Source organism: Mesoplodon densirostris, chromosome 6 (assembly GCF_025265405.1).
Source record: "Mesoplodon densirostris isolate mMesDen1 chromosome 6, mMesDen1 primary haplotype, whole genome shotgun sequence".
Taxonomy (NCBI): domain Eukaryota; kingdom Metazoa; phylum Chordata; class Mammalia; order Artiodactyla; family Ziphiidae; genus Mesoplodon; species Mesoplodon densirostris.
Window position 1 is genome coordinate 20,098,354 of NC_082666.1, and position 27,965 is coordinate 20,126,318.

Consider the following 27,965-nt stretch of genomic DNA (forward strand, 5'->3'; position numbering starts at 1 on the left):
CCCCCAACCAAAGATGTGCACGTCCTAATGCCTGGAGCCAGTGAGTATGCTACCTTATGTGGTAAAAAGGCTCTGAAGATGTGATTAAATTCAGGATTTTGAAGGGATGAGAGTATCCTTGGTTACTCAGACAGGGCCAACGGAATAGTGAGAGTCTTTATAAGGGAAAGAGGGAGGCAAGAAAGTCAGAGAAAGAAATGTGACAAGGGAAGCAGGGGACATAGTCAGAGAGGTTAGAAGATGCTACTCTGTTAGCTTTGAAGGTGGAAGAAGGGGCCATGAGCCAAGGAACGCAGGCGGCCTCTAGAAGCTGAAAAAAGGCAAGGATTTCCCCCAGAGCCTCCAGAAGGAATGCAGCCCAGCCAGCAGGTTGATTTTAGCCCAGTGAGATCCATTTGAGACTTGACCTCCAGAAGTGTTAGGAGAACAAATTTGCATTATCGTAAGCCACTGAGTTGGCAGTAATTTGAAAACACAGTAGCAATTAGAAGCTAATATAACATGTCTGGTGTCTTGGCTTTAGGTAACTAAAAAGGGGGCTCAGCCAGGACAGTTGACCAGATCACCCCCATATGACCTCTCCACGTGGCTTGGCTTTCCTCACAAGCATGGCGGCCTCGGAGCGGTTGCACTTCCCATGGTGGTTCAAGGCTCTAAGAACAAGCGTTCCAGCAAAAAGGCAGAAGCTCCATGGTCTTTCACAGCCTAGCCTCTGAAGTCCCGTTGTGTCCCTTCCACCGTACACTATGGGTCAAAGCAGTCACAAGCCCACCCAGAATCAAAGAGAAGTGACAGAGACCCCACCTCTTGCTTGGAAGAGGGTCAGAAAATTTGCAGCCATGTTTTGAAAATCACCACAAGCCTAGTTTAGATAGGGTGGTCAGGGAAGGCCCCTCTGAGGAGGTGACATTTGAAGAGAGCCTGGGTAAGGTGAGGGAGCTAAACAGGGGCAGAGAGTTCCAAGGAGAGGAAACAGAAGCACCAAAGCCCAGAGGTGAGAATGGGGCAGGGAAATAACCGGGCAGTTCTGGTCTGTGTGACAAGCGATCAGCAGGGGCTCAAGGGGCTGTGGGAACCCAGTTGAAGGCCCTGGAGCCAGTCTGAGAAGGTTCTAGAAGGAAGGGATATGTGAGCAGAGGGCTGATGATTGGGGCTGAGACGACCCACGTTGGAGGACTTGGCAGCCCCTCTTATATGCTCCCACCCCACCTTGCAGAGGACTGAGGACTGGTCCAGGCTCCTCTCACTCCGGCCCCCCAGGGACCCCCACAGGCACAAGCAGACCTTGGTAAAGGCGTCTGCTTCCTGGGCCTTGAGTCTTCTCTTTCTGTGCCCCCTGTTGCCCGTCCCTTTCCTCCCAGACATCCTTCCACAGGATCTACTAGATGAAGTCTTACCTCATTAACCCAGGGCTGGACAAGTGCACTTTCTCATGAAGGTAAACAGAGCCGGTGGGACACAGAGGGAGGCTGTGTGTCACAGGCAGGGAGCCTGCCTCCCAACCGGTACCTCCCACGCCTGTCCCCCCCCACCACCACCACCTTTCAGGGCCCAATCCAAGCTTTCTTCCCTTTGCAGCTGCAGCCAGGGAGGTGGGAGGAGGCCCAGGTCCAGCCAGCCAGAATGGAGCAGAAAACATTTCTCTGGTCTCCGGGGTCAGCACAGGAATTCCAGCCCCAGCCCAGGACTTGGCATGTAGAAGATGCTCAATAAATATTCCTTGAATAAAGGAAAGAAAGAAAGACAGAGAGAGAGGGAGAGGGAGAGAAAAGAAAGGGAGGGAGGGAGGGACGGAGGAAGGAAGGAAGGAAGGACGGAAGGGAGGAAAAGAGAAAAAGGAAGGAAGAGTTTTTTCTCTGACACACAAGATGGTTAAAAACACAGGCCATGTTTCTACGGTCCTGGGTTCAAATCTTAGTTCAGCCTTTTACTAATTTACCGCAAGTCATTTTACCTTTCTGGGCCTCAGTTTCCTCATCTATAAGATGGGGATAATCTTGCCAACCTTACAGAATTACTGGGATGATTAAACAGGATGGTCTCCAAAAAGTGCTGATAGAGAAGATGATGATGGTGATGAAGAAGATGGTGGGTAACAGGCCTAAGCCCTCAGCACATGCCAGGCACGGCTCTGAGACCCCTCTAAGAATCAGTACGTTTCATCCTCACAACAACTCAAGGAAACATTTACAGAAGAGGAAGCTGAGGCACAGAGAGGTTAAGTAACTTGCCAAAGGTCACACAGTTGATAAGTCGTATATCACAAATCCAAACCCAGGCGATGTGCCGAGCCTGTACTTGAGCTGCGTTCCACAGAGGCTGGCATGTAGTAGGTGCTCATGAAGGGGCAAGTCCTCTGCCCATTGGGTAACTGTCTTTGTTCTCATTGGGTGGTGAGCACTTAAAGGTGGGACTGCTGGATCCTGCCTCCTGGTCCCCAGCCCTGGGCTGGGCCCATAGCAGTGTTGCCTGGATGGGTGTGGCACCAACAAGGGTGTCCCTCTTGTCATGCCCTTTAAAGGGATAAGAGTGCTCTGAAGTCTGGCTGTCTGGAGTTGAATGTCACCACCATTTTCCCCAAGCCTCAATCTCCCTAACTCTCAGCAGGGAGAATCTGAGCACCCATGTCGCATGGTCTTGTGACTGAGACCAGGATGGACAATGCTAGGTAGAATAGCAGGTGAGAGCTCAGTGGATTGCTAGCTATTGTTACAATTATTTTTGCTGTTCTTCCATCCTCCTGCCAAGTTTCCCAACAGGACCCTGGCTTTGCAAGGACCAGGCCATCCTCCTGGGCAAAGAACAGTTAACCAGGCTCTTTCTGGCGACAGGTAACTTAATTCCCATCTCAGATGCTGAGGCGGAGACCAACGCAGAGGTGAAGCTGGAATGTGAGATCAGCCCGGGGCCGCGTGCTCCCCAGGGAAATGGCCAGAGCTTTCACCCCAACTCTTTCTTCTCCCGCCTTCCAGAGCAGTGGTCATAGATACGGTGAAACAAGATCAGCCTCAAGTGGGACCGGGGTTGGGAGGGAGTTGGGAGCAGGTGGGTTGAGAGGGTGTAACCCAAGCCCTCTCAATGTCCCTCGCAGACAACACTGAATCTGCCCTTTGACTTCCCCAGAGGCCCAGAGAGGTTAAGGTCCTGGGCCAGTACCACACAGCTTATCTGACAGCCAGGTGGACTTTCTGAACCTGGAGGTCCCTAAATTCTAAAACTCTGTGATGCCCCCAGCCCAGCCCACAGTCACTTCTTAACGGACAGAGGGTTGGAGGGTGATGATGGGGAAGCCTTTTACACGTGTCTTAGGGAGCCAGGCCAGAGCCTCCAGTGTGTGTGGGGGGGGCGGGCAGCCACCAGGCGGCAGGATCGGGTACCAGGCCCTGCTCCTTTGCTCCCCAGTGAGGATCAGTTGCTCTGAGGAGGGGAGGAGAAGCAGGACTCCAGAGATGGAAGGCACTGGAAAGCCACTTCTCTAGCACCGGCCGAGGGCACCCCCGGGCTCAAATCTCCTTTTCTCTCTGCCTGGCTTCTGGCTCCAGCCCTCTCTGGCTGCGGTCTCTGTATTTCTCTATCTCTGTCTCTGCTGGCCTTGCTTTGCATCTCTCTGTCTCTTTCTGTTTCTCACTATATAGCTCTCTGTGTCTCTATATCCTGTTTCCCTCCCTATCTTTTCTTGTCAGTCTCTCCCCATGTATCTCCCCGTTTCTGCCTCTCCTGCATGTCTCTCTCCTGTGCAAGGCCTCTCTCTCTCCCTGCCTGTTTCTCTCTCATTTCTGCCTCTCCTCCTCTCCCTCCTCTTCCTCTCCCTCCTCGCCTTCCTCCTTCTCCTCCATTTCCCCTCTGCCCTATCATCCAACTCATCTGGGACAGAGAAGGGATCTGGGTAGGAGAGTGACACAGCAGGGCTGGCAGGTAGGCTGGAGGAGGGGAGGGCAGGGCAAGCACACAGGAGGCTACTGCAAAGGTCCGGGCAGGCAAGGGCAAAGTCTAAGCCCCGTGAAAACCATGGGTGGAGGAGAGGACGGTTCTGAGAACCGCTGTAAGGGAGGGGGCCTCGATGATGCTGTGGGGCCTGGGACAAGGGCCAGTAGCCGGGAAAACGTCCAGGAGGGGAGACGAGGAAGGGAGGGTGGGGAGTGGAGTGGAGGGACAAGAAGGGGCAGATGTTGAGACCTGGGGCCAGCTTGGAGAGAGCTTTGAGTGCTGACCAAGAGCCTGGACTTCAGCCCGTGGGGCGGTGGCTTTTTATGTGAATCTGATGAAACTCCAGGACTCTCCCCTGACAAATGTATATGCCCGATGTCTGGCACCCAGGTCAAGGCTTCTGGGACACTTGGAAGTTCTTCCATGAGCCACAGAGACCCCAGAATATGAAGCTGGTTCCAGGCACTGGGGAGCCACTGAGGGTTTTTGAGCTGAGGAGATGGCAGACATGAAGCTGCACTGTAGGAAGGTGACTCTGCAGCAGTGTGGCCTTAACTGTGCAGCAGAGAGGCCTCTGGCAGCCTGGCCCACTAGGCCTAGGGCCTCCCAGAGTGTCCCCTGCTTCCTGGAGACCCTGCAGGCTGCTTGGACCTAACACAGGGGAGTGGGTCCAGGCCCTGAGCCAGGGTGGCTGCAGCCCAGGATGCTAAGTGTGAGAGAGAGGGGCTGAGGCCCTCTCCTCACTGCTGCCAAGAACCCTTGGTCCTAAGTGTCTGGGCCTGGCCCAGGAAGACTGGGCCCTCACAGCCAGTTGCACGATCAGCCCGGGGACCTGAGAGAGTAGCCCTGCTCTGCCAGGCTCAGCCTAGTCCGGTCCCTTCCTTCCTACCCGCCCGCTCACCTGCCTCCTGTCTTAGATGCCCTGGGTTGAGTCTCTACCTCCTCAAACAACGTCCGTTTAGGCAGGAAGCAGGCCCAGTGTGGGTGTTGTCCTCACCCTGCCAGCTGGGCCAACCTGGAGTTTTCAGCAGTGACCTTCGTTTGCTGTTCCAACACCCACTGCACAGATAGGGAGCCTGAGTCCAAGAGAGCGCTGAGATTTCCCCACTTTTTCTCCTGCAGGTTGGAAACCCAGGCAGGCCCCCAGGCTTTCAGCCCCAGGGCTCTCCTGCCTGTGCTGAAAGGACAGTCCTCCAGTCCTCCAGTGCCTGCACGTCACCCTAGTGCCCCATCATCTAAAAAGCCCAGGTCCTGTCCCAGTCATGCCCTCCACTGAGGCTGCCTGAGCCAGTTGGAGCGGAACTCATTGCTATTGCCATAGGTACCATTTATTAAGTGCCTACGATGTGCCAGACACTTGACATCATGACCCACCGTGTAGGTGACAAGTTACCACATTGTGTAGATGAGGAAGCTGAGGCTCAGAGGAGGTAAGTGGCCTGTGCTTATCCTGCTAGTAACTGGCAGAGCCAAGATCAGGACCCAGGTGTGCCCAACTGCAAAGCCCAGGCCTTTCTTCCATGCCATATCCTTTTCTCTTCCTGTCATACCAAAGGGGCATCCATTTGGCTTCCCTAGAAACTTGGGAGACCCAGGAACCTGCCCCTAAAACCCGAGGTCCAGGCACCCACCTGGCTTCCAGAAGACCAGCCAGGAGTCAGCTTTAGCAGCCAGGGAGGCCCTCAGCTGCTCCCTTTCCTTTAGCAGAAGAACCGCAGGGGAGCAGGAGATGCCCGTGAACCTGGTCTCCAGGGTTCTAGCTCTGCCATTGACTTGCTGTGTGTCATGGCCTCATTGACTCCCCTCTCAATCTGGAGGAGCTGGGATCACGGCTCCCAGAGGGCCATGCCAGCCCGAGTGCCTGCAATTCCTTGGCTAGAAGGAGGTACCTTGGTGCCCTCTGGGCAGAAGCTTTGCCAAGCTAAGGGTTTGGCATGCCATCTTTGCCTGCTCTGTTCGAAGGTGACTGTCTTATTCCAACAAGGAGCCACCCCCAGGGTGGCCCACTCCAAACCCCAGTGACTCACTTACAGAGTGAGGGGCAGGCGGGCGGGAGCGCTCTCTGTGGCTCTTGGCGTCTAGTGGAGCCCACGGTCCCACGAGCCCACGCCGAGCGGGAACTTGTGTCAACCACTGGCTCCTAAAAATCGCAGGGCTAGGACAAGGTGGGATTGTCGGTGGCCCTCAAAGAGAAAGCTCAGCCTGTGTGCTCTGGGGAGCTGACCCGGGGGGACCCTGGGCCCTGCTCGGTGGCACGAATGAGCCCTCCATCTGGTGCCATCCTCAACCACTAGCTGATGCTGACACAGCACTTCGGCTGCGCAAGAGAGTGTGTGTGTGTCCCAAGGCTAGCAAAGGCTCAATTTTTCCGATTCGGAAAAATCTGTTCAAAGGAAGGAAAATTGAGGATGAGGAGCTGAAGATAGCTTGATTCATGTTTCCTCAGTCTGAGACTCAACTGGTTCACAACAGACTATCTCCCTGGATGTCTAACAGAGGAAACCCAGGCTGAGAGAAGGCTGGGCCCCAGGAGGGAGGGCCATGGCAGGGCCAGAATGGACATGTGATCTTTTATCTCCCAGCCCAGAGCTCTGACCATTCTGCCATCCTTCCCCCCTCAGCCAGGGGCCAGCTCTACCTTTGGCCCCGGTGGAGTGTGTACCCTGGACTTCTCTGACCTTGATTTGGACTCAACAGCTTCCCCTCTCTGAACCACAGCATCAACAGACGCTTCTCCTAGGAGGCTTCCCAGGTGGGGCACCCAGAGCCCTGCCTTCAAAGAATTTATCATCTTCCTAAGGAGACAGAAGGGAATTCAGGAGTAAAACCAGAAAAGTAATAATGACCAATGCTTACATGGTACTTACTCTGCACCAGACAGTTCTGTTCTAAGGGATTTTCATGTGTTATCTCATTTAATCCTCACAACAACCTATAAAGTATTGTCAGTCCCATTTTACAGATAAAGAAACTGAGGTACACTGAGGTTAAGTAACTTCCCCTTGGTCACACAGCTAGAAATCTGTGTAGCCTGTTTCTTGAGTCCACACCACCAAAGAAGATATCACGTGACAAGTTTTAGCTCCTCCTCGGTGCCAGGCACCATCCTGCATATTGGGGACACAGTGGCGGGAAGAAGAGACGAGGATCCTGTCCTCAAGGAACTTGCCATTCTTCCTTCATTCACTCATCCATCCATCACCCATCCCCCGCCCGTCCATCATCCATTCATCATCCATCCATCATCCAAATATCATCTATCCACTATCAGTCTATCATCCATCCATCCAATTGTCACCCATCCACCTGTATCTATTTTCACTCACTACGGTATCCCTCATGCTCAGCACAGTGCCTGGCACATAATCCTCAACCAATATTTGTTGAAGGAATGAAGAGATGAAGACAGATTTGGGCCACGCCCAAGAGCTCTGGGTTCGAGTCTTTTACCCTCTCTCAGTCCAGTCCAGTGGGTAGTGAACACTGCCCTACTCACCTCACAGGATTCTTGCGAGGCTCTAATGGTGAGTAGACAAGTGCTTTGCAAACTGTAAAGGGCTGTGAAGACATAGTCAGCATCAGGCTGTTGAGCTGCTGTGCGGGCGCCGAGGCCTGCAGAGCTGGGTCTCTCTCAGGTCTGGCTGGTGAGACCTGTCAGACGCTTCCCCTCGGCCTGCCAAGAGGCCCAGAAAGGAAAGGAAATTGACATTTAACGAGCATCCGCGATGTGCCAGGGCTTCACACACTTTAACCCTCTCTTCTCTTTTCTTGTACAGATCAAAGAAATGGAAGGCCAGAGAGGTCTGTCATTTGCGTAAGGTCACACAGCCAATGAGAAGCAGAGTCCAGGTTTGAACCTGAGGCTGTGAGCCCCAACACTCGTGCTAGTGACGGGAGCCCACACCACCTCCCTTTAAAGGGATGTTGCTGGCTCCCTGCATTTCAAATATCCTTAAGTTCCCCACTGTTCAAGGTCACAGAGCAAGCTCCTGGCAGAGTCTTTAAAAAAATGTTTCCATTCAGTTTTTGCATTGATTATTTCCTTTTTGCTTTATAGGAATTTCCCCCCTTTTATTTGTAAAGAAAAGCCAATGTAAATGTTCTCCCACACGTAGGTTAACCCTTGTCTGACAGAGGTGGATTCTGGGTGGCCATTTCGGAGAGGGGATGGAAGGTCAGCCGCTTGCCAGGGCTTCCTGCAGGGCCTTTTCTCAGACCCTCGCGATAGTTCACACTCAGGTGTGGCTGTGCTGCAGAAGCCCCTGACTCCCAATTTACCAGCTTCCTATGACCCTCAGCATGGGGCAGCCTTCTAGGACCCAAGCAGAAACCATGTCCTGAAACCTAGAGGCCAGGGAACAGTCTTCCTGGAGACTCTACACTTGTACCGCAGGCTGGGACAGAAAAAGAAACACTCACAGCCACTGTCCTGGGCCACCCACCGAGGGCCTGGCACAGCACTGGGCACCGCACCAACATCCTCTCTTTGTGTCTTCTCAGCAGGAGGGGTTGGTCTCAATAACCCCATTTTACAATGGAAAGGGAAGCTGAGGCTCAGAGAGGCAAAGTCACCTGCCCAAGGCCGCACAGCTGGCCAGGGGCAAATGGGGCGTAAGACAGGACCCTTGTTTATAAGTTGCTTTAAGTCAGGGGCTAAAAATAAAACATTGTGCACTTGAAATGCCAAGGTACCTCCTCTGGGCCAGGCACCGACCGCAGTCCTGGGGACCTGGTGCAACAAGGAACTGGTGGAAGCAAGCCCCAGTTCTGCTAAAGACTTGCCGAGTGACCTTGAGTGGGTCACTCTCCTCCTCTGAGCCCAGAATTTGCCCTGTGTGAGCTGAGTGGATTGAGGGTCTGAGTCTTTTATGCTCTTTCTCATATGTTGTTTGGGTAACAATTTGCAAGGTAGAGTTTAGGGGGCGGGGGAAAATGGCTGTGCTTTGTGGAGCAGTGCTGCAGTATGGCTGAAAGTTACTAAAAAGCTCTCTTCCTGCCACTCAGACACCCCATTACCAACACCCCAAGGGGCAAAATTCCCAGAGGAGTTAAGGTAGCTGGGATTAAAACACTCTATTCCTGACCCGCGTCACCATGTGGGGGGCCGAACAGAAGAACTGCAAGCCCCGGGCCAGATACCAACGGGAAGCAGGGACGGCACCAGGCCTTCCACGCCAGTGGACGGTGGATGGTGGACGGTGGGTGGGATGCTCTCTGAGCTCCGCACACCAGCGGCTCCTCCTCCGCCCTTCTCCTGGGCAGCCCCTCACCCCTCACCCCAAGACACAGCACCCCGCTGCCCCCAGCCCCTCAGCAGAAGCTCCTCCTGTCGTTGGCTCCAGTTCCAGCAGGCTGGCCATTTAAGGCTCCACCTCAGCCCTTTAAATTCTATTTTTTCAAACCACATTCTTGAACTTGGCAGATAACGTGGCAGCCCGACAAGAGCCCTATTTACTCGGAGAGCCGTGAATGGGCCCTTTATAACAAGCTTCATTAATATTTCTACCTATTGGCCAGCTCTCTGTTTCCTCCCCCTATACAAACAGATTCTCCACACAGAAAGACTTTTCAAATGCCCTTGTTGACTTTCCCCAAATAGGGAGGGCAGCCGGGCTGGCCAGGGTGTGTGAGTGTGTGTGAGTATGTGTGCAGGGGAGGGGGCGTCTGTGGGCGTGCGCCCGCCAGCCTGGTGCAGGAAGGAAAGAGGCCCACTATTCATGGGCAGGGGCGGGCAGCCCGGGTGAGTCCAGGTATACTGCATCTCACAAAGACACACTGAGCCCAGCCTGCACCGTGAATGCTGGAGCCCTGGCCAGGGGAGCCGGACGCTCCCTCCTCAGCCCCTGCTGCCGGGCCAGGTGACTCTAGGCAAGTCCCTTACTCACTCTGGGCCTCACGGTTCTTATTTGTCAGTTGGGTCTACACCCTGTCACTCAAAGTGTGGTCCACGCACCGGAGCAGCAGCATCGCTTGAGAGATACAGATTCTCTGGCCGGATGCGCTGGAGCAGAATCTGCATCTTAAGATCCCCGGGGGATATGTGTGCACAGTGAGGTTTCAGAAGCATCCGATCTACGGCACGTGCCCCTCTGCCACCACCAGCGCTGTTCTATGGCTCACAGGCCATCACAGACCTGAAACATCATTGAGCCACCAAGGCTATTTTGTTCCCTACTTGGTGACCACAGGCCTGGCCCGTGGTTGGGGCTCAGGAAATAAATGAACAAACAGAAAAGTGCATTGTCAAAGTCCAAAGCCTTGTGCTAGTGACAGAACTTCTTCCTCTTCAGCATTTGAGAACTTGTGAAGAACAGCCTGTTCTGTCATTCGGAAGGTCACACGGCACTGAAAGGGATCGTCTAATATTGCAATGGATGGGGTGAGCTCGCTGTCTTTTGGCGATATGCAAGCAGAGGCTGGAGGGCCTGTGAGGGCGCAGAGCCCCACGTGTAAAGGACGTGCCTCTGGGGCTGAGGAAGAACCACCGCAGAGAATGTGGTGTGATCACTGCGCTTGCTCACGGGGGCAGGGTGGCAACTTGGAGAGAGGCAGAACCACATCTTCAACTGATGATGCCTCCAGTGAGGACGTGGGCAAACGGCTTCACTTCCTTTCCATTCGTTCATGTGTTGAATGTTTTTCCAAACTGTCTGGCTGTCTGCTGGACCTTGGGGACATGATGGTTAATAAAACAGACTTTGTCCTTGCCCTCATGGGGGAGAGAGACCATCAACAAGTAGATTAAAAATTAAATTCAAATGCTGAGGAGGAAGCAGAGGAGGGAGAGAGACAAGTTGTGGTGGGGAGTCGGGGGGATGTTGGAGGGAACTTATTAGCCAGGGGAGTCAGGGAAGACATCACTGAGAGGTGAGCTTTTAAATTTAAACCTGAAGACAGAGGAGCCAACCACGTGAGGAGCTGAAGGAAGGGTGCTCTCAGCAGAGGGAACAGCACGTGCTAAGGTCCTGAGGCAGGAAGTATTTAGTGCTTTGCAAGGGGTCAGGGTGGCAATAGCATTCCACACGCTAGGGGGAGAGGGATCTGTGATGGGTGGCAATTTCCCAGACCTGCTGGGAGGAAGGATGGCACAGAGTAGGTGTTCAGAGCATAACGTGTTGGCTTTTCATTGATCTTCAGGCCTCTGTGGCTGCTTCAGGCCCCTATCAGGACGGCTGCCTGCTCTTCCCATCTCTCGGGAGCAGCCCAGGAAGTACCCAGCCTGGCCCACGGCCCAGGACGGGGTCAGCTGAGCTGGAGGGGATTGAATGAGCCGCCTGTGTGTGTCTTGGCTACCTACATCTTACCTTTTGGGGGAGGGGTGGCCTGCCCAGCTTTGGCTAGCCTAGATGGCTTGGACAGAAATCCCTGACCCCCTGCCTAGGTCTCAGCAGCAAAGGCCAGACCCTCTCAGGAACACAGAAGCCTCTGGCCAGCCCACACCCCACTCCCTGGCCAGCCCTTAAGTACCAGGCTGGAAATAACCCGTTCTCTCCGCCCCTAGGGGCCATGGGCTCACCCACCACAGGGGCTGGAGTGGCTGCAGAGTGAGGCAGGATGGCTGTCCCGAGAGAGGCCTCTTGGCTTCTCCTGGCTGGGAGGCCCCTACTCTCAGGCTCTGGGGGGTGCGGAATTCAAATCCTGGATTTGGGGGCTTCCCTGGTGGCGCAGTGGTTGAGAGTCCGCCTGCCGATGCAGGAGACACGGGTTTGTGCCCCGATCCGGGAAGATCCCACATGCCGCGGAGCGGCTGGGCCCGTGAGCCATGGCCGCTGAGCCTGCGCGTCCGGAGCCTGTGCTCCGCAACGGGAGAGGCCACAGCAGTGAGAGGCCCGCGTACCGCAAAAAAAATAAAATAAAAATGGGTAGAAATTGGGACAGGCAGAAGGGAGAAGAAGAGAATTTCAGGCAAAGGGAGCAGCACGAGCAAAGGCCCAGCAGTGGGACAAGTTGAAGAGCAAACTGCTGCTTCGTGGGCTCAAAGGCCAGGGAGTTTGGTGGGATCATACTCAAACTGCCAGAAGATAGAAGTTTCCGTGGAAGCCCTGGTAATGGTTCTGGCTAGAAACTCATCTTCACTCACTCTTCCAGATGAGCAGAGCCTGGGGATGATGCCCTAGTGCCCCTCCTTGTAATTATTCACGCTCTTCCCAGGAAGCCCCGCCCACCTTATCAGCATGAGGCCGCTGAGTCCCTGCCTGGGTGGGTGCCAGGCCCCACTGCTGACTCGCCCCTCTGGCAGCTGAGGAGCTGGAACACGAAGCTGCAGCTTCCACATAAGCCCCGCCGCCAAACCCTCAAAGCTGGCCCACTGGAGCAGCAGGAAGCACGTCTCCCGAGGCCACAAAGTCATCATTCCCTACTCTGTGACCCAAGGGAGACACACACGTGCACACACACACACGGAGCCTCGGTGTGTGTAGAGGACAGTGGACCAGAGGCACCCAAGACCCTGCTTCCTCCAGGGCTCTGGGATTTCTGGGAGCAAACACTGTCCCTGCCTCCCTGGGGGAGCGGGAGGTGGAGACACAGCCCGGCCCCCCACCCTAAGACGCTGTCCCTGAAACAATCATATTCTCTCACCAAGCCTAAGAGGATTTGATGAGCACCAATTTCTGGGGCCCTGCACCCCTTCATTTCTGTCAGCCTCATCTCTCTGGACCCTTCTCCTTTCCAATTTCCGTAAACTAGACACTGTCCCATCTCCCCAGAATTAAAAGGGGCTGAATCCTCTCAGTCTTACCTCTCTCACTACTATTACTATAGCATCATACTAGTACGTCCACTACTACTTCCACTACTATTGCTACCACCGTTTATTAGTACAACCAGCACTTCTACTACTTCTACCACCACCAGTCCTTGCAGTACCAGTACTTCTGCTACTGCTACTATTAGTGCTACTGGTACTTCTTAATACTATTGGTACTACCAGTACTGTGACTACTATTACTATTATTACTTATATCATCACCTCTACTGCTACTACTAGTACTTATACTTCTACTACTTTACGACTGTTACTACTACAACAACCAACTTCTATTTGTTCCTACTTCTAATAGCAGCAAACATGATGAATCAAACACAATAGCCCAGCTGCTCCGCGGCATGTGGGATCTTCCCAGACCGGGGCACGAACCCGTGTCCCCTGCATCGGCAGACGGACTCTCAACCACTGCGCCACCAGGGAAGCCCCTACCCATTTTTAAAGCCTGTCTGAACGCTACCTCCTCCAGGAAGTCTTTCCAGATTCCCCAGCCCTTGCTCTCTGGTCAGGATTCACTTTCCTCGCCGGTGTTCCCATGGCACTCGGTTCCAGCTGCCATGAGTAGTTCAGTTTAAGAGACATGCCCTGATTCACCAACCAGTCCCTGCCCTCAGAGAACTTAGAGTTCTCCCAGGCAGACAGATGTTGCTGCCCCATCACTACCCCCACTAGATGGGCTCAGGTCCTGGGGCCGATAGTTGTGGGAGGGTGTGGGTCCTTACAGGAGGGCTCCCATGCCAATCCAGGAGGACTTCCTGGGAGAGGATGCAGCTTCTCTATGCTCAACCAAACACCACCAACGACACAGTGGATCGTTAGCACCTAGTTTGTGACCTGGCACACAGTGGGTGCTTTGAATGTGCTTAATTCACATTCAAATTGAATGTGCAGCTTCGCCTCACACATTGGACAGCTTTCTGTCACCTGTGTAGAGGAAATCTAGGAAGGAATAAAAATCTGGAAAACTGTTAATGGATCCCACGGTCCCTGCAGGCAGGGCCTGTGGACAGTTCTGCTCTTTTCCATGGGTTCAGTGGATTCTAAGCTAGAAAAGAGGGAATCTCGGGCAGAAATGAGATGGCTTATCCGGAAGTCTGGTCCCAAGAGAAGGGTAGATGTTCTAGATACAACAGACACAAGGTCTCAAAATGCCCATCAGGATCTGAGAAATCACTCTACCGGAACATAGCCCAACACACACGCTGAGTGGGATGACTTGGTCATCAAGAACAACTGAAAGCCGAAGTTGTCAATCCTGGCTGTGCATTAAAACCATCTGGAGTGCTTTGGAAACACTGATGCCTGGTTCCCACCCCCCAAACCAATTAATCAGAATCTCTGTGGGTGCGGCCTGGAGTCCCCAGGTGATTTTGATGCCAGGGGAGGAGCTCCACTGCCTTAAAGTATCACTCAACATTCCCCAGGGAAGAAGGCAGGGGGTTGTGAAAGCCAATAGGGGAGCATGTGGTAAGAGAGGTGGTAAAACTAAGACAAATTGTGTACGTAAAAGGTCAACTTCAGTTAGCCGAGTTCAGCGTCGCAGAACAGCTCACAGGAAGAGGCTGCAGAGAGTAGAGGACGGAGCACAAGTTCTGGCGACTGACAGATCCCCACTATACCACTTAGTGGGTGTAGATCCCCACTACACCACTTGGACAAGTTACCGAACATCTCAGAGCCTCAGTTTCCTTATCTGTAAAATGGGCACAATTATAGTGCCAATCCAGAGGATTGCTTTGAAAACTACTGAAAGTAGAAAAAATACCCAGTGTTCAATAAATATTAACTTCCGGCCCTCTGACCCAGAAGGTTCCAGACACATGAGGCATCATTGCACAAGAGATGGTCCTTAACGTCCCTTAACTTTCTTACGTATTAACATTATTGCTTTTAGGAGAAGATATCCAGCTCACAGGTAAGTCGTTCCTGGGTGAGCAGTGGGTGGACTGAGGCAGGGGAAAGCTGTTTCCGTTTCTGGGGAGAAGAGCTGAGATCCTGGAAACAACAGGAGTTTCAACAACCCTGGGTCCTTTGATTTCACAACCACCCTTCAGGCAGTATCATTTCCTCTTGCTGGACTTTCATGCCTTCATCAGACAGACACACAGACAGTGAGTGTGCCTCTGTGCCAGACCCTGTGCTGGGCATGGGGATGGGATCCCTACCCTCACCAAGCTCCTTGTCTAGCAGGAAGCCTGGCATGGCTGCCGGTACCCACCATACACAGCAGAGAAGCCATGTGAGGCTTCGGAGGAGAGGAACCAGGCATAGAAGGGGAAAGAGTGGTGGCCTGGGTGTGCCAACGGGTTACTCTCTCCATCTTGTCCTAAAATCATTACTCTTGATCACGAACGCAACTGTTGCTCTAGCCCGTGCTGGCCCCCTTCAGTTTTTCCATCTGCAAAATGGGCTAGGGGGGCAGAGAGACATTCATTCAGTGATCCCTTAAGGTCCCTGTTTTGGAGAATTTTGTGAAATGAGTCCTGTGGCCCGCACTGATGTTTTAATTAAAGATTACAGCAAGCTCTGTTTGGAAAATTTCACAACAGGCCTTGGACCCATCTGGCTTTTCCTCCACGGGGGATACAAGTGGAGCAATGACAGATGGGTGTCGTGTGATGAAGGGAGACCATCCTCCTCACCAATCTCCTTTATCATCTTTCTTCCACCTCAATCCAATGCAAGTCTATCTGGCAGGGTGAGCCCCAGGCTGGGTTCAACCTCTTGCCACAGGGCCTCAGTCTCTGTACCTCACAAATGGGGACGAGCCCTCCTGTGTAATGTGTCAGGGGGAGCAGAGGGCACTGACACCCGGGCTTACCAGGGCCCCCTAGAGCCTGTCCTCCACCCTCTGCGAACTCTAAATTTGTAGCACATGGTTGGGTCCAAGAGGCTAGCTTGGGGAGAGTGTCATTCAGCTTCTGGGCACGTTTGAGAGTAGCTTTGTGGCAGGAGTTGATCTCTATGATAAATGGGTCTCTACATGAGTCCTTACATCATGAAGCTGAGAGTTTGTGGTTAGGAGAGGAAGGGAGGGAGGAGAGATGGGGGTCAGGGAGGGATGTAGGGATGCAACCAGCAGCCCTCTCGCCAGTCTCCCTTCCTCCTTCCCGGCTCCTTCCCTTCTTCCGACCAACATCTGTTGAATTCCTACTGCATGCAGGGCCCTGGCTCAGAGGCCCTAGGGGTGAAGCCCACAGAGTCCCAGCTCCCCGACAGAGAGGAAGAGCAATGCAGTATGATCAGCACTGTAACAGAGGGAAGCCAGGAGGTTGTGAGGACACGAATGTGGTTCCAACCTGACCTCGTGGGTCGGGGGGTGTGAGGGAAGGCATTCTATGGATGGGAAGGCTTGCAGGACAAATCCACCAGGTAGAAGTGAGCGCTCCTGGCAGAGGGAAAAGCAGGGGCAAAGGTTTAAAGGATCAAAGGAAAGCCTAGGAAAGCTTTGGGCCGGAGCACAGGATACAGGATGCGGACAGCCAGAGCGGGCAGCTGGAGATAGAGCCCAAATGGCCTTGAGTCTGAATGGCCTTCAGTCCCAGCCAGGGGACCTCAGACTTCATTCTGAGGCCCCAGGGATGAGGGTAGGGTTTTCTCAGGGGTTGGGGGGGATGGCTGGGGCTGAAGGGAGGAGAGTGGACTGAAGGGGCTAGAACCAGGAGCAGGGTGTGTGTGGGAGGGTCCCCTGATTGCTCGATGTGGCTTTTATTCATTCCCTCGAGAAGCACTTCTTGAGGGCCTGCTCGTCCCCGTGCACAGCACAAGGCTGGCCAGCCCCTCCACAGTGCACAAGCTCAGGAGAAAATGTATAGAAAGAGCATTGACAAAGCCTCCTTTGTGATGAACCCTGGGGCCGTGTTGGCATGATGCTCTGCTGCCCTCTAGCGAGGCCTGGCGATGCACCCCTGCAGGGTCCAGCCAGCTTCTAAGACGTGTTGAGCTTCTGTACATGTCTTCTCTCTATCCCTCCCTCAACTACAGGAGTCCCACTGCTCCCTAGGAAAAGGGGCGGTCTGGAAGTGGAGGACAAGCTCAAAACAGGGTGAGGAGGGGAGGTGGACACAGAGGGACTCAGTCCCAGCTGTGGGAACAGGCAGCATCAGGGTCAATGAGGGTCTTGGGGTCCAGGTACTGCATCTTGAATTTTCTCAAGTGAATAAACACAGACTACATACAATGGTAACAGTGATGATGATGGTGGAGACGGTGGTTGCAGTGACTAATGATTCTGGGCACTGCTGGTTATTGGCAGTGCTGATTATGGGCACTGCTGTTAGGTATTGGTGATGGAGTAATGATGGTGGCAGTAATGATGACAAAGATAGAGGAAGAAATAGTGGTGGTGGTGATGGAGGTGGTGGCTAAAATGACTATAAAGCTACAAAGAATGTTCTTGTATATGTCTTTAGGTGGAAGTATGCACTCATTTCTATTGGGCACAGATCTAGGAGTGGAATTGCTGGGTCATAGGACAGGTACATGTTTAGCTTTAGTAGATGTTGCCAAACAGTTTTCCAAAAAATGGTTGTATTTACACTTGTAATGTGTAAGTTCCTGGTGCTCCACATCCCCACAAACACTTAGCGTTGTCTGTTTTGTTCACTGGAGTATCTCAAATGCCTGGAAGCCTGGCACATAGAGGAGGCTTAATAAACATTTGCTGCATGAGTGCTCAATATGAGGGTAGCAGATGTTCACATTCATCATTAGAGACCAGAACCAGAACTTTGCTCCTGCTTGTAGACATCCAGTGATGGCCACATCTGGATCCAGGTTGGGAGCCTGGTGTAAAAGTCCCAACCAAACAGCTCATCACACCTCAGAGTGCACATGTCCCTTGTTTCTGTACTTTTCTCAAAATCCCTTCAGTGTGGCTCCCCTCACTCCAGTTTGAGGAGGAATAGCAATCTGATCAAACCAATGCACACTAAGATGTGAGTGACTCATAGTCCTTAACCCTTTGAAGGGCCTTTAAAGGAGCAACTCGTTCACTTACTGGGTTTATGACTGAAAAAGGCAACCTGCCACAGCAGACAGCAAAGAACTTAGAGTTCCTGGTTTTGGATTTAAACTCTCTCAGTTTGGCCATTTACAGCTATTTTCTCCTCAGACAACTTCCTCTGCCTATCTCTATTTTCCTGTTTTGTTTTGTTTTGTTTTCAATTGAAAAACAGGAATGGTAATTCTTGTCCTATCCACCTCAAGGATTCAAAAAATATAATTGATTAAGGAACTTCAGAGTTGAAAAGAATCTTGGAGATCATCTAGGGATTTTTATTTTTGCTTTTAAATAATTCTTTACAATATATCAATCACTTTCAATTATAGTTTCACTGAAGTCACAGAACTATATAAAATAAGGGCAGGATCATTCATCTCTTTTCATAGGAAGGAAACAGGCTAAAAGGGGAAATGACTTGTCCAGGGCTCTGCGGTTTGTTAGTGGCAGAGCTGGAGGCAGTGGCTCTTTGCTCTACCTAATTCTCCCTGCAGATCTAGCTAGAAGGCCCTATAAAACCAAAAGGTCAACTGGGCTCTTGCTTGCATGCCTCCAGTGCATGGGGAACTCACTGCCACCCAAGATAAATCATTTGCTACTTGGGTGGCTCTGATAGTTGGCTGTCATTTGTGGTGGTGTAGAGCGTGTTTCATCAAGAGGGGGTGATTATTAGAGCTTTCATTCTAATGTTTGTTTGAAGGAAGAGGAATTTACAGAAATATTCAGAGAACATGCAGAGATAGCCAGAATGGCAATAATTATAACAATTGCTACCTACTGATGGTGTCACTTCCCTGTTGGTAACCCTTCATTGGCTTCCTGATTCTCTGAGGAATGAGTCCAGATTCTTTTAAGTGCCTTTCATGAGCTGAGTCCAGCCTCAAACCAGCTCTCAATGCCGCACACATCTCCCCACCCCATCCTGGCCTTCCTGCAGGATGCTCCCTCTGCCTGGAACACCCTCACCCACCACTCTCACCTCCCTGCTCCTACAGGCCTCTGAATCCCACCCCCTCCTCCAAACCCCTGCACATCAGATTGCACTTACCTGTCTCCCTAGCACGACTCTGAGCTTGGAAGGGGCAGGATCTGCATGTGATTCCTCCACCCGGTGTCCTGCATGAAGAATGGCACTGAGTGGGTGATTGCCCCGCCCCAGCATATTCACAGACATCTCTGCTGCTCTCATCAGCCAGGCCAGGAGAGAGTTAAACAAGCTCCCTGGCCTTGGATCAGCTCTGGCATTGGAGAGGCAGGTGGCCCAAAGTGTAACCAGATGCTTCAGAGCCTGATGTCAGCTCAGCTCAAGGAATTCAATCCAGCCACATCTTCCTGGAACTGAGACCTGGGCCCCTCCCACCCCTCTAGACCCCTTTCCCCTCCCGGGGCTCTGAGCTGGAGGAAGCTGGAACTGCTGGGGAAGGGTAAGGTGGGGAGGAAGATTACAAAACTGGAGGAGTAGGTGGAGAAAGTAGGAAGAGCCTGGTCCATGCTCTGCCCAGACTTGCTGTGCGGCCTTGGCTGAGTCTTTCCCATCCTGGCCTCAGTTTCCCCATCTGTGCACAGAAGAGGCTGGTCTGGGTGGTCCCTCCTGATGGGACTGGCCAAGGGCAAGTGATCCTCAGACTCCAGAGTCCCCTAGCTACAGACTCTCCCCACCACAGAGGTGGCGGTGGGTAAATCTTTAACTAGCTACCCCTGGGCGGGCCCAGCCTTTCCGGATGGATGGCTGCCTGGGAAGGGGGGGATGAGGGTGGCTGCCTGGGAAGGGGGGGATGAGGGTGGAGGATGTAAGGTGTGTATAGCCAGTCCCAGTGTGGTGAAGGGGGAGGGTACTGGGGAGGGAAAAGAACGAGACTCGGGCGGGTTGAGACTCGGGCGGAGCTAACCCGTGTGCAAAGCAGAACATGGAGGAACGCGGGTCCCCCGACGGGTAAGTACAGATTTAGGGAGGCTCAAGGAGCCGCTGGCGCAGGGATGGTTAACTCGCGTTGCTGCCACAGGGACCCCGCGCGGAACCTGGAGCAGGGGCCAGACGGGCCAGAAACGCCCATCCAGGTGTTGCTCAGGTGGGTATAGGTTGGCTAGGAGGGGTCCAAGCGAGGAAGGCACTGATGGAGATTTCAGGATGGATCATCCACCCGCCTCCCCGCCTCTTCGGACCACAGGGTGCGTCCCATGAGCGCGGCGGAGCTGCGTCGAGGGGAGCAGAGCGTGCTGCACTGCTCGGGGACCCGGACTCTGCAGGTGAGGACCGCCCCCGCACTCCCCAAAAAACACCTACCGGGAAGACGCCAGGTCCCTCCAGGCCAATTTCTCCCAGGCCCCGCCCTCCCCCAGGTGAGCCCCGCCCTCCCCAGAGTGCCCCGCCCCCTTCTCCACGGCCCCCTCTCCCAGGTGAGCCCCCCGGGCGGGGGCCCCGACGTGGCGTTCCGCTTCGGCGCAGTGCTGGACGGAGCGCGCACGCAAGAGGACGTGTTCCGGGCCTGCGGCGTGCGGCGCCTGGGGGACCTGGCGCTGCGCGGGTGAGTGAGGCCCGGTGACGCCCCGCCCCCACACGGCCCCGCCCCCCGCCCCTCCCTGGGTACAGCCACACCCCTGCGGCCCGCAGCTTCTCCTGCACCGTCTTCACCTTCGGCCAGACCGGCTCTGGGAAGACCTACACCCTGACCGGACCTCCTCCCCAGGTGGGCCGATCGCATTCGGAGCCCCCGGGGGTGAGGGGTCGGTGGGCGAGAAGCCCTGGGGAGCCGCAGGCAGCGCAGACTCCCAGAGGGAAGGGACGTGGACGATGAAGCCCAGCCCCATTTATTTGCAGACAAGGAAACTGAGGATCAGGGAGGTGAAGGGACTTGGCCAGTCTAGAGCACCTGGGTTCAAATTGTGTCCCCTTTACTTACTAGCTCTCAGTTTCTTCATCTGTAAAATGGAAGTGATAGTACTGACTGAGAATTAAATGTGATGTTGTGTGGGAATTTGGCACAGTGCTCTACAAAGGGTAATTATAACTGCGGCGGTGGTGGTAAGCCAGCCCCAGGCTCAGCTGTTTCTTCCCCCAGGGGGAGGGCGTGCCCGTACCCCCCAGCCTGGCCGGCATCATGCAGAGGACCTTCGCCTGGCTGTTCGACCGCGTGCAGCACCTCGGTGCCCCTGTCACTCTCCATGCCTCCTATCTGGAGATCTACAATGAGCAGGTGGGGGACTGAGAAGGCTAGAAAGACAGCCCACAAGGAAAAGGAGGCATTTCTTTCCAAGGAGGCTGGGTCAAGGGGCAGAACAGATGGGGGACTGTGGACCATAAGGTCTTGGGGTGGATGAAGCAAGAACTCAGAGAGGTCCCTCCCTCACCCTCCACCCTCCTCTCTCAGGTTCGAGACTTGCTGAGCCTAGGGGCTCCCCGGCCCCTCCCTGTTCGCTGGAACAAGACCCGGGGCTTCTATGTGGAGCATCTGCGGGTGGTGGAGTTTGGGAGTCTGGGGGCCCTGATGGAACTTCTGCAAATGGGTGCGTGCTATTTCAGGGGAGCTTTGGGTACGAGAGATGCCCATTTTTCACCTGTTCACTGAGTGCCCTCGGGGCCCCAGCCTGGAGCTGTGGGTTCAGAGATCACCCTTGTGGGAGAAAAGAGCCAGCAAACCAACAATTCAGATACAGCCCAAGAATGTCCCACCCCCACCCCCCAGGCCTGCTGATTTTGCCTTCCAGACTCTTCCCACCCTCCTCTCCAGCCCTGGGCTTCTGCCTCAGTCAGGCCTCATTTTTCCCCCATGGAAGGGTCTCCTCCTTTCAGTCCATGCTTCTCCATGTAGCAAACCACATCCTGCTTCCCTTCCAGACCTTTCTAGGCCATACCTCCTAGCCTAGCCTAAAGGCCTTTCAGTTCCACTCTCATTCATCCATTCATCAGATTTTTATTGAGCACCTACTGTGGCTGGCATCAAGGGACACTGAGACTCTGGGCTCAGGCCGAGCATTGTGCCATGCCTCCCAGTTGATCTCTTTGTCTGAGTTTCTCTCCGTCCACACAGCAGGGGGAGAGATGTTGATAAAATGTGAATCAGACTGACATTCTTCCACTCAGTTCTCTCCATCCCCCTTTCACCTATCTGTGCTAGAGCCCAACCCAGCACCCATCATTCCACTCTCCTGCCTCTGTGCCTTTGCACTGGTTGGCCCTCTACCAGGATGCCTTTGCTCCTTTTTCTTTGTTGGTGACCACTTGCTCTTCCTACCACGTCCAGCTCCATATATTTTTCCCCTCTAGGTCTTAGCCGTAGAAGGAGCTCAGCTCACACCATGAACCAGGCCTCTAGCCGAAGCCATGCCCTGCTCACACTGTATATCAGCCACCAAACTGTGAGTGCCCCAGCTTGGGGAAAGAGGTGGCCCAGGGCCACCCAGCAAGGGTCTGCCTCTGGATGTATAAAACAACTTGGGCATACACAGGAGGTAATCGTGAAAACCCTTGGCCTGTGGCTTTGATGGGGACAGCCCCTCCCACGTCCCCATCAAGCCCTGCTCCCCCAACCCCAGCAGATGCCTTCTGTGGATCCTGGGGGACCCCCTGCCGGGGGGAAGCTGTGCTTTGTAGACCTGGCTGGCAGTGAGAAGGTGGCGGCCACAGGATCCCGTGGGGAGCTGATGCTTGAGGCCAACAGCATCAACCGCAGCCTGCTGGCCCTGGGTGAGATCTGGGGCCGGGTGGACTGACTTCCTGAATCCCTCCTCTGTGCCTTACCCATAGCTGTCCGCAGTGGGGGAAACCAGAGGAGTTGTAGGGCATGGAGGAGAGTTAAAGGGCTGTGATCCAGAAGCCACAGGCCTCCCTCCGGCCTCGGCTTGCTGTTGTCTCATGCTTTCCCTCTTAGAACTCTGTTTATAGATCTATAAATCCTGAGGATACAGTTACATTCTAACTGGGGAGGTAGAAACACGCAAGTGCAGAGTGTGAGCCCTCAGACATTCAACCTGTCCCTTGTTGCATTTGGGAAGACTGAGGCCCAGTGAGGGGAAGGGCACTAACCTGTCTTCCCACCTCCCCACCCCGTCGGTCGTTGGGCCTTGAGGTCCTTAACAGCTGGGGCCTTGGCCTTCCTCTGTGCATGCATGGGGAGACGCATAGGGAATGCCTCTTCATTCGATTTATTTGTCAGACATTTCCTGAGCCCCTGCCAAGTGCCAGGCCCTTCGGTGGGCCCTGGGGACCAGGGATGGAGCCCAGTCTGGTGGCAGAAGCCAATCTGAATGGGTAATGAGATCACGTGCAAAGAGATATCTTAGAGACCTGCAAGCCTGGGTGGAGATCCTGGCTTTGCACAGTACCAGCTGGGTGGCCTTGGACATGAAGGGTAACCTTGCCTTCCCCACCCAGGTCACTGCATCTCCCTGCTGCTGGACCCACAGCGGAAGCAGAGCCACATCCCCTTCCGGGACAGCAAGCTCACCAAGCTGCTGGCGGACTCGCTGGGAGGGCGTGGGGTGACCCTCATGGTACCTAGGGGGGACTGGCAAGGAGGGCTGGGTCCTGAGGGAGGGCTCCCAGAGAGGGACACTCAGGGGCAGTCCTCCCCAGGTGGCCTGCGTGTCCCCCTCAGCCCAGTGCCTTCCCGAGACCCTCAGCACCCTGCGATATGCAAGCCGAGCTCAGCGGATCACCACTCAGCCCCAGGCTCCCAAGGTGAGTGGAGAGAGACACAGGCAGAGGGACGGGCAGGGCAGAGGGTGGGGGATCAGGCAATAGCTGGAGACTGAGTTGGTGTCACGTAGAAGTCTGGGACTGAGTCAGGGTTGGGATGAGGGTCGGAATCTTGATGATGGGGTTATGGTTGGGGGGGCGGTGGGGGCGGGATCGGGTCACAGTCAGGGTTACGGCGGGTCTAGGGTGGGAGTCTGGTTAGGAATATGATTCAGGGTCTGGCCAACATCTGAGCTGGTATCATGATAAGTCTGAGTTAAGTTGGAGTCTGACATGGGGCCTTATTTGGGGTCAGAATCTGAGCTGAGGTTTGAACAGAGCTGAGTTTGGGGTTGGACAGGGAGTGGGGTGTAGCTTAGAGTGGGCCCTCCAGGCATGCAGCTGAGGCCACATGGCACTTTAATGCTGTTAGGACAAGGTGCCCCCTCCAAATGGATGCAGCCTTGGGCCAGGATTCAAGGCTGACAAGTGGAGCATGGGCTGGATTTTAAGCTCCACTCACTCTGCAACCCCAGAGACCCTTGTGCAGTGTGAAATGTTTACAGCCACAAGCAGCAGCTCTGGGTCTGTTTCTCTGCAGTCCCCTGTGGCAAAGCCACCCCAGCATTTGGAGACTGAGCTATTGCAGCTCCAGGAGGAGAACCATCGCCTGCGGTCCCAACTGGGCCAAATGGACCCCAAAGGTATGAGCTCCCTGGGGGTGGGGCGAGATGAGGATAGGGTCGGGGGCTCCTGGGGCTCCAGCTACCTCCCTCTTCCCTGAAGCCTCTGGACTCACTGGGGCCCGGGTGGCCTGGGCTCAGCGGAACCTCTACGGGATGCTGCAGGAGTTCATGCTGGAGAACGAGAGGCTCAGGTAGGGCCCTGCCCCCAGCCGGGCACTCTGTGCCCCGCCCCTCACTGCTGGGCTCCTTCCCTTCCCTGGTCCCTGGCTCCCCCTCTGTCCCCACCTGCCTCCTGGGGCTCATACTGTGCTGCAGTGAAGAGAGGCTGACTGATAGCCCCGCCAGCCCTGCCTCCTGTCATAGTCCCGGGGCCTGCTCTTCCTAGGAAAGAAAAAAGGCAGCTGCAGAGCAGCCGGGACCTGGCCCAAGAGGAGCAGTGCATCCTGGCTCGGCAGGTCCAGGAGCTGGAGAGGTGAGCGCGGCGGAGACAAGCCTTTGGATGGACGGCAGGTGGAAAAGGGGTGGCTCAGTGAAACGGCTAGGTCTGACCTCTGGGTCCAGACCCCTTGGGTTCTGATTCCAGCTCTGCCACCAGCTGTGTGGCCTTGGGTGAGTCATTTAGCCTCTCACTGCCTGGGTTTCCTCTTCTGTAAAATGGGAATGATATAGTAGTTGCCTTCCAGGGTTTTTTGGGATTGATTGACTGATTGATTGATTTGATTGATTGATGGCTGTGTTGGATCTTTGTTGCTGCGTGCGGTTTTTCCCTGGTTGCATCGAGCGGGGGCTACTCTTTGTTGCGGTGCACGGGCTTCTCACTGCAGTGGCTTCTCTTGTTGCGGAGCACGGGCTCTAGGCACACGGGCTTCAGTAGTTGTAGCATGTGGGCTCAGTAGTTGTGGCTCGCGGGCTCTAGAGCACAGGCTTAGTCGTTGTGGCTCACGGGCTTAGTTGCTCCATGGCATGTGGGATCTTCCCGGACCAGGGATCAAACCCGTGTCCCCTGCATTGGCAGGTGGATTCTTAACCCCTGCGCCACCAGGGAGGTCCTCCAGGGTTGTTTTAAAGATCAAATTGAATAAGTTCCTATGTAAAGCATTGAGAACAGTGCCTGCATATAGTAAGCACTCCATGAGTGTTTGCTAAAAGCAGGACTTGGGTGCCAGCCTGCTTGGGTGCCAGCCTGCTGGTAGCATTGAGGACTACAGACAGACAGACCCCACTGTTCCTTCCAGGCGCCTCCTCTCTGCCTGCTACCTTCACCAGCTGGGCCCTGGCCCAGCCCCACCGTGTCCCTGTGTGATGGTGCCACCTCCCCCCTGCCACGTGAGTCTCTGCCCAGCCCGGAGAGGGGAGGAGCGGGAATGTCACGGAGCCCCTGACTCAGCCTCTTGCAGGCCCTGCCTCCTCTCTGCCCCCTGTGCCGAGCGCCACTGGCCCACTGGGCCTGCCCACGGAGGGAGCTCCACCTGCCCCAGGTAGGAAAGGCCGAGGTGGGGGGAGGGAAGGCTGGCAAGCTGGAGACCTGGATCTAGGGAGTCTGCAGTCTGGAAGGCTCCAGAACTCTGGGGACTCTGATGTGCCGGGCTGGGTCATAGTGGGGAGTGGCTGGCTTTGGGCTCTCTCTGCCCAGGGTTCCAAATAGCTATTTACCTCTCCTGCCCCTTCTCCCCATCCTGCCTTCTTTCGGGAACGTGCTCTGCTGTTTGCTTATTCATTCATTCACTTACATGTTACTCATTTATGCATTTACTTAATGAAGGAGTTAATGGATGCATTTACTTAGTGAATGAGTGTTCACTTCCTCATTCAATAACCCTCCTTAAGCTCCTTGCTTCGTGGCAGCCCCTGTTCTGGGCACTGGGGATTCACAGACCTGACATGGGTCCTGCCCTCATGGAGTTCCTTGTCTCCAGAGAGGACATCACAAGGGCCATGCACTGCCCACAGAAAAAGTGACCAGGACCCCACCCCTTTATGCCCACCTGACATTCTTAGTGCCCCATGGGGCAGGTACGGCAGGGATGGTGGTGTCATGGTCGGCGCCAGGGCAGTGGGGCACAGAAGCAGGGCTGAGGTCACCCAGTGTGGGCTCTGGTCTTGCCTGCAGGTGTTTGGCTCTAAGGCCCCAGCTGACATGCCCCTGTCTGCCCGGCCCCCGCCCTGGGTGCCCCCATGTAGCCCTGGCTCTGCCAAGTGTTCAAGAGAGAGGTGGGTCCAGCTCTGGGGCACTGGGGGGTGGGGGTTGGGGAGGAGGCCCGGGAACATGAAGGCTCGCTTCCCACCACCCAACCCACCCTGGCCCAGGAGTCACAGCGACTGGATTCAGACCCAGGTCCTGGCAGAAATGCTGACCAAGGAGGACGTGGTACCCTCTGCACCTCCCCTGCCCATGGGGCCCCTGGACACATCGCCAGTGCTTAGAGGTGAAGAAAGGAGCAGGGGAAGGGCTGCCAGTGTTTTCTCTGATCTTGGGCCAGAACCCACCTTCTCCAAACCTTAGTCTTCCCATTTCTGAAATAGGGGGCATGTTAAGAGGTGAGAGTTCTAAGATCTTTCTATTTCTGGAACTTAGAATTCTCTTCCTAGGGCCACCTGCACTCCCAGATGTATGCTGGAGCCCATGGGGTACATGGCAGGGGGAGGGGAGTGGGTACCACCTGAGGCTTCCCCAGAGGATGTTGGGACCCTGATGGGCCTGGGTGAGGCAGGCTCCAAGGGAGTGCCGGCCTCAAGTCTCACTGTGTCGCTCAGGTGGGGCTGCAGTTCCAAACCTGGCCCGGAGACTGGAGGCCCTCAAAGACCAAATCGGCAGCTCCCTTCGACGTGGCCGGAGCCAGCCACCCCCCAGTGAAGGCACATGAAGCCCCAGCCGGGTCCTCCCTTCCTGCTGAGGGCAAAGTGCGAACCCAGGAGACCACCATGTGACCTAGGGCTGTGCTCTGTGCTCCTGGGCCTCAGTCTCCCCATCTGTTAAATGGGATATAGCAGCTGCTGCTCCAGTTTGCAGCTGGGCTGGGTGGAACGCAATTCCTGAGGCATGGGGGTGGGGGCTGATGGGGCAGTCTGGGGAAGCAAAGGGAGGGTGCCAGCCTAGACCAGGAGAAATGAGACCAGATTCAGGAGAAACCAGGGAGCCATGGTGAAATAAATGAATAAAGAGAGGCATCAGCTCTAAGTCTGGTTGGTCCTGTCCTCTGACTTGCCCTTGAGGGAATCCCAGAGAGGAGGGGCTCTTGGGGGGCGTTCTGAGGAAGAGGAGGCAAGGACTCCTGGCAGAGGTGTGTGTCCCCTTGCCCTCTGATCGGGAATATTTCAGGTCCCCATTTCCTTTCATGTCTTATACAAGTTTTCATTGAGCAACTACTCTATGCCACTGGGCAGGCATGGGGAAATTGAATGGTGAGCCTCTCCACGGAGGAGGCCTGGGGGAAACTGATTTGGCCTTGAGCTGGGGCAGGTGGTGGACCGAGGGGCTCACACTCTCTGTCCCAGCTGCACGTGTCCTGGTGCTGGAGGGATCATGAAGCCTGAATTCTGATGCCGCAGATCGGCTCAGAGACCCTGGGCAGGCCTTGCAGCCTCCCTGGACCACTTTCTGGTTTTCAGTCAATGAGACACAGTCCCTTAGACATGGCTCCCTGTCCCGTTGATCTCTAAATGAGGGTCAAGGAGGTTACGAATATCATGATTCCCAGCACAGCGCCCCATAGGATGCAGTGGGTCTACAATCAGGGGTAACTCCAGATGTGACATGAGAAACTGGGGGTGCGCGTGGGAGGACCTCAATGCAGAAAGAGCCACGAGGCTAACCTAACTCTCCCATTTTATAGTTAGGGAAACTGAGACCCACGTGGCTCGTTCCTTTGTTTGTTCACACATTCACTCATTCATTCAACAGACACCACT

The 27,965-nt window shown here is 54.6% G+C and overlaps 1 protein-coding gene across 1 annotated transcript; it reads left to right on the forward strand.

Annotated features, from left to right (window-relative positions):
- Positions 1-19,603: 19,603 nt before the first annotated feature.
- Positions 19,604-26,920, forward strand: KIF12 (kinesin family member 12). Its single transcript, XM_060102368.1, has 19 exons — positions 19,604-19,629; positions 19,700-19,765; positions 19,865-19,943; positions 20,094-20,221; positions 20,308-20,383; positions 20,756-20,890; positions 21,065-21,200; positions 21,961-22,058; positions 22,230-22,380; positions 23,068-23,186; positions 23,269-23,373; positions 23,972-24,074; positions 24,157-24,247; positions 24,442-24,528; positions 25,292-25,382; positions 25,454-25,534; positions 26,167-26,267; positions 26,364-26,482; positions 26,811-26,920. The coding sequence occupies exons 1-19, from the start codon at positions 19,604-19,606 to the stop codon at positions 26,918-26,920; spliced, it is 1,902 nt and encodes a 633-aa protein (XP_059958351.1).
- Positions 26,921-27,965: the final 1,045 nt, after the last annotated feature.

What these genes read in the sequence shown, in the direction of transcription:
- KIF12 (XM_060102368.1), top strand. Translation starts at nt 19,604, where the DNA reads ATGGAGGAACGCGGGTCCCCCGACGG. An exon ending in TGACCGGACCTCCTCCCCAG is followed by an intron (nt 20,384 to 20,755) that starts GTGGGCCGATCG and finishes TTCTTCCCCCAG; the next exon opens with GGGGAGGGCGTGCCCGTACC. An exon ending in CACATCGCCAGTGCTTAGAG is followed by an intron (nt 26,483 to 26,810) that starts GTGAAGAAAGGA and finishes TGTGTCGCTCAG; the next exon opens with GTGGGGCTGCAGTTCCAAAC.